This window comes from Kryptolebias marmoratus, linkage group LG1 (genome assembly GCF_001649575.2).
Source record: "Kryptolebias marmoratus isolate JLee-2015 linkage group LG1, ASM164957v2, whole genome shotgun sequence".
NCBI classification, from domain to species: Eukaryota; Metazoa; Chordata; class Actinopteri; order Cyprinodontiformes; family Rivulidae; genus Kryptolebias; species Kryptolebias marmoratus.
This window is the reverse complement of record NC_051430.1, coordinates 8,139,567-8,145,705: the sequence shown is the minus strand read 5'-3', so window position 1 is coordinate 8,145,705 and position 6,139 is coordinate 8,139,567. Positions and strand designations below refer to the sequence as shown.

Below are 6,139 nucleotides of genomic sequence, written 5' to 3'. Positions count from 1 at the left end.
TTTCCCAGCTTTTACCCTGGAATCAAAATTGCAGCTAAACTAATTGTGCAAGAATTATACTGAATCCATCTGATGGCACAGAAAGGTCCTGAAACCCTGTTCCTTAGTGTGCAGCCCACTGCTCTGCAGGTGTTTCCCTTCTTCAACATCTGACTCAAATGAAATATTCATCAGCAGGCTTCTGCAGAACTTGATGACATGCTGAGGAGGTAATTAAATCATCTGAATCAGGTGTGTGCGAGAAGGGGAAACATCTAAATTGTGCAGCCTGAGAACGTGGGAGTGGTTTGTGGACATTAGTTGTTGTTTTTTTTTCATTGTTTCAATTGCCTGCTTGACTTGAATGATTGAAGTTTGTGCTTCATATCTTCAACTAGCTGTGAGCTTAATAATAAAAAAGAAATAAAATAAAACATTCAGAGCAGCGGGCCCTGAGAACAAGACCTCTGGAGTAAAGGGAACTGTCATTCACACTTTCTTCTTTAGTAGTCATGTCAAACCTTTCAGTAAAAAAGTACCCAGTTTAGGTTCTTATTCTAGAGAGATGGAATACTTTTTACCATAACTGATTTGGAAATGAGACTAATTGTTTTTCCCATTTTTATGTCAGTGATTAAGGGTTTCATTCACTTTTGACGCTGAGTTTCTCCTCTGGGGTATGTATTTTATATATTTTACATTTTGTTTGTGTAATGATCTATATACATAACTATTCAACCTTATAATTGAATTGAGATGTTTCAATAACTTCACCTTTAAGTGATTTTTGCACATAGTGAACCCACTTCTGTTGTATGTGCTCCAGAACTGAATATGTTAATTAACAGCTTAACTATACCTAAAGAGGCACATAGGTTTGCAAGTACGCTTTATTGTTAGTTCAGTGTTCCTAAGTGATTTTAATCTAACTTTACAGAATCTGACTTTAACCAGTTAGCTTTCATGTGTATTACTTATATGAGTCAGTAAGTCTCTTATAAAGAACTTTGGAACAATTATAAAAATTAATGGCCTTATAATGTTATTTATACTGCTGTGGAACATTTTGATCTCCTGAAAAAAAAGAGACTTGCAGAATCAAATTATTTGTTAAAATGCATTGTGTGGATTCACTTAAATATTGACACAAGTTAACTCATAATGTGTAATCATATCATTGTCTCACATTATAATCCAGCCAAATGTTGATACCAAAGATTTCACTTTTTTTCCAAGAAACATCAATTTAAAAAAAGCAAATATTTCAGACCAAAAAGAAAGACAGGTGGGTATCGACAATGAGATTTAAAATAAATTATAGCATTTTTTAGAGAGATACTTTCAATCACCACTACACTGTTGTGCTTACAATAAACTCAAGCACCAAACTTAAGTTTGAGGATTTTACCTTTTTATTAATAAAAGTTAAGCTTTACGAAATTAGGACATAAGCTGCAACACTGAATAACTCTTGAGATTCCAAAAGGTTTTAGTGGTTTGATGCCAATGAAGGATTTATAACAGATCCTTTCAAAACCTTTGAATGAGAAACTTTGGCTTTCAAAAGGAAAGTATTTAAAGACAGCAGGAGGTACCAATCAAACAGCACATGATAGAACATGTACGACAATAATGAATACAGCTAATGTATATTCCTGGGGTATAAACTACCACACATCTACAATAACTGTCTATCACTATTTGAGTCTGAATATGTGGGAAAAATCTGAGAAGACAAAATGTTAGGGGATATGTGATTTGAAAACGTTTAATCTTAGGCAGCTAAGAATTGTTGACCAATATAGGATGTATGCAAACCTTATTTTAAAACACAACACACCATGGGCTTGGACAGCCACACACCTGTAACAAATTAATTCTCACCTAGAACTGATTTCAATCCTGTAAGAGATTCACTGATGAATCTCTGCAGGATTCACTGATGCAAGAACAGCAAGATGGAGCATTAAGTGGCTCTGATACCAGAAATAAAAAACATGAGCTTTCACAAGAATAAAAACCGAAGGACCCCCTTCCAATGCAGGAGGACTTAAATCTAAAGTAAGGTGATTGTAATATACATGTTGACATCTGTGCAAGGGTAAATGTCACTGTGCCGCAACATAAGGATTTGTGCACGTACAAGACGGAAAGGTTGTCTAAATATGAACATTCTTCATAAGTAAAACTACAGCTAGATGTTTCAACATTTTTATTTAAAACACATCATCCATTTAGGAAACAAAAAGCTCCCCTGATCAGCACTGAGCTGTAAATCAGTGCAGGTATAACTTTTTACATTATGCATTCAGTTACTTAAAAAAAAATAAAAAAAAAATAGGATATTTACACAGAACTGCTGTGTCATAAATTACATTTAGCTGGTATTCTCTTTTTGCAGGAGAGAATGGGGCAAACCTTTTAAAAAGCACTGAGAGAGAAAATTTTCAGGCGATGAAGTCCAGTGGTCTGTTGAATCCTCCCTTTCTGTTCATGTACTGCCTAGAAAACATTTAAGAAAACATTACATCACCCAGCATCAACAGGAGTGCAGGCTTCTCTGCATAGAAACACCTGCTGAAATGATTGGCTACTGTAACAGCTGTTGGTGCTGTGCTATTCCCTGCTGAGGAAAGACTTTTTTTTTTTTTACATAGCAACATCAACTGAGGCTCAAACAGTAGCTTTAAGACAAGTACAACAAAACAAAAACAATATATTTTTGCTAATTGTGTTTGTATATAATTAATGATTTTATTTGTGTACACATACCTGTATTTCCTCTTCATAGTAACGTTGACCGCATGTGCATTAACTGATCCATCCATTTTCTTACCCTGTGTAAAAATAATTAATCATAGTTCAAACAGGTCCTAGACACATTTATAAATAAAAATTTTTGTGATGTAGATGTAATACAGATATTTTATAATCTATCAAGATTAAAAAAGCAACCAATCAGTGTCTGACTCCCCCCTCCTTTCTCTCATTTTCACTGTCTGTAACTCTAAACTGCTCAAAATCAGTGTAAACAGCCTTGAAATGAACGTAACACACGAGTGTCTTCAGTTGAGCTGTGAAATGAAATAAACTATTTGAAATAAATGGCGCCGCCTAATGGCTGAACAGCACACTCACCTTGCTGGAATCAAATGACCCAAATCCCATTAACTTCATCATCTCAATCTCCTCTTCTGTTTTGCCCTCCATGTCCTCGGCTGTCAAAACACAGGAATAAACTCATTCACCATGCTGCTTAAGCAAAATGTCCAGAACTTTAAATAAAAGCAGTCCTGCTAAGAACCTGTGTGGTTTGTGTCATACCTGAGATCTGATGGGGCTTGTTTGACTTTTCCTTCACCTCTTTGCGGTCGTCATCTCGTCTGTCCTTCTGTCTCATAGGAGACGAGGAGGAGGAGCGATGATGCCTGGGGGGAGACCTGAACAAGGAGCACAAAGATGGCTGCAGAACAGGTTATCAAGACTAATGAGATGGAACATCTACTGCTACTTTATGCTCAAAATTTGTAGTTTGATAGATTTTTTAAAATTTTAAAGATGACGAGTATAATAAGCCTTCAATGTGTTGCTTTGACAACTAAACGGACATTTACTTCTAAAATAACAATAATTACATAAATTGCTATGTATGAGTTGGATGTAAACGTTTGTGTGTCAGCAAACACATTTTACCTTAAAAAACAAACAAACAAAAAAACTACAGGAAATGAGAAACTCACCTTGAACGCCTCCTATGTGGAGACCGCGAGCGAGTTCTGCGGCGGTCTCGCTCCCGATCTCTGGAGCGAGAGCGGTCCCTCTCCCTTCGCCTTCGCTCATGCTCCCGTGAAGTTGAGCGAGACCGTCTTCTCTCTGTCAGCAGGGCGGACAAGAAACCACAACATTAAATGAGGCCTTTCGCACACCATTACTGGTATCCATGTGCTGAAGTTCTCTAGTAAAATTGGACTTCTTCTGGAGCCAATTGTATTTTTCTGCAACTTATTTTGTTGTTGACACATCTGATGTTCACATAACCTTTATGTGTGTCACTGACACCATATGACTATTTGTCTTACGACTGAAACAAGAAGTTGAAGTTCTTCATCAAATGGTAAGCAAAGATCAGGAAGAAACAACTCGACAAGAACCAGAAGCCATTCTGAATAAAACAAGCAGAAGATTTTAATAAAAGTTTCACGAGAAATCGATGAACTTTAGGTGAGACATCTTGTCTAAACTAATCTTTTTTGCTTATTTTCACTCTCTAACACAGATTCAGCATGTATCTTATGTAGCACTGTTTTAAAACAGTTATTTCCTTTTTGCCAAAATAATAAAATGATAACAGGAGAGGAAGAGCATTGCATAATGATGTGCACTTTCCTATCGTTTAAGACAAATTAGAATATGTTTGTGAGATCTGTGAAGAGAAGAAAAAACTGATAGAAAGATGAGCTCATTTAATAATATAATTATTATTAGTTGGTTTTATTGGACCTGTAACCAAGTTCTGACTGAGGCAACATCGAATGTCTACAGTAGACAAAGGGGCAGCATGAATGCACCATCTGCCACTTCTCACCATGAAGATCTGCAGCAGCAGGGTGAATCTGGACTCATCACAACACCTGACCACATGTTTTTCTTGAAGGAGACTGTTTACCACTATCTTTACAAAATGTAATAATATGTTAAAAAGCTCCTAACCCAATTTAAGTAAATTCAGCATTTTTCTTAGTTGTTTTGATTGATGCAGACCAATACCTTTCTGAAACAGTAATATCTTCATGACTTCAGGATGTGTCTTGTGACACAGTTATTTGTTAAAAACTTGTTGCCAGCAGAAACATTATTAATTACCTTTCCAATTCAAATCTTTCACCCATTAGTTCAGTTAAATGCCTCGTGTCTAACAAATATTTGCTTATGTTAAATGGCCTCATATAATCAAGAGTCACATAAATAAGGCAGGATTTTAAGCAAGACTTTGTCTCTCAGAAAAGCGACGCGATAAATGCAAATCCAAGCTGTTAATGAGACGTAATATGAAAAACAGAGAAACCAAGAAAAGCTGTTAGAAGAAATCTGAGTAATAATTTCACTTTCCAGCTGCAAAATCAGTAATAATTTCACTTTACAGCTGTAAAATCCACCAATTAAAGCAGAAACTTTACGTCGCAGAAAACTGCTGCAAAAATCTAGAAGCTTCTAGCAGCTTTCGGAGCCTTAATTTTTTTGAACATTTCAAACGATTGGTTAAAAGCATTATTACAGACATAAACATGTACACTGACGCTGAATATACCTGCTAGTCGTAATGTAAAATAAACAACGTTTTTGAACAACAAACCTGAGGACGATCATGTAGCATTTATGCTAACGCGTAGCAATAGCTAACATTTACCTCGTCTTGGAGGGGTTCGGCTCCTGCTCCGACCCATTCCTTTAGCAGCTCAAATGCTGCCCTCGTTGATGAATAAGTGAAAAATATATATCTCTAAGGGGGAATTTAAACAAACTTTATTTTTACGTGTGTATTTCGTTGATGAATGATTCTGAAAGGAGAGCTCTTCGGTGTCTCTTATGATTGGTTGGTTATTATAGACTTCCGGTACCGTTCATGTAGTAGAGCGCCCCCTACCGACCTGTTCGGCCGCTTGAAGAAAGTAGCCGGTTCATTAGCAACAACTAACACATGGATAAAACTACACAAGATTAGTTGTTGTAGTCATAACTCATGTTAGTATAAGGTGTTTGTGCTGATATGTTGTGTTCATTTTTTGCCAAACATGTTCTTGTGCATTATGTGTAAACTTCTATTTTGGTCTCATGTGTTCAAAGGACATTGTTCATGAAGTCTTGTGGTTCATTCAGATAAACTTTACAAACCTAAGTCGTGCCTCTTTAGAGAGAAGAGGCATTCTCCCACAATCCTTCCAAACAAGCTATGTGTGTCCTGACTATTTTTAATTGTCATGTCATGACCTTTAACCTCTAACTTGCAGACTGAGGCCTGTAGAATCTCCGATGGAGCTCTTGAGTTTTTTGTCATTTCTTTTTTTTTTGCACTGCACGGTCTGACTTTGGGGTGAATCTACTGGTGAATCTGTCACACATACAACATACACCACATTGTCTTCCACAGTCTCTACAACCC

The 6,139-nt window shown here is 36.5% G+C and overlaps 1 protein-coding gene across 1 annotated transcript; it reads right to left on the bottom strand.

The window, feature by feature from the left end:
• Positions 1 to 285: 285 nt before the first annotated feature.
• On the bottom strand, positions 286 to 5,586 carry snrnp27 (small nuclear ribonucleoprotein 27 (U4/U6.U5)). The gene is made up of 6 exons (XM_017414512.3): positions 5,387 to 5,586; positions 3,720 to 3,852; positions 3,304 to 3,419; positions 3,118 to 3,197; positions 2,752 to 2,816; positions 286 to 2,481 (listed from the first exon to the last, which is right to left on the bottom strand). Exons 1-6 carry the CDS (start codon positions 5,421 to 5,423, stop codon positions 2,427 to 2,429), a joined length of 486 nt encoding a protein of 161 aa, XP_017270001.1. The 5' UTR covers positions 5,424 to 5,586; the 3' UTR covers positions 286 to 2,426.
• Positions 5,587 to 6,139: the final 553 nt, after the last annotated feature.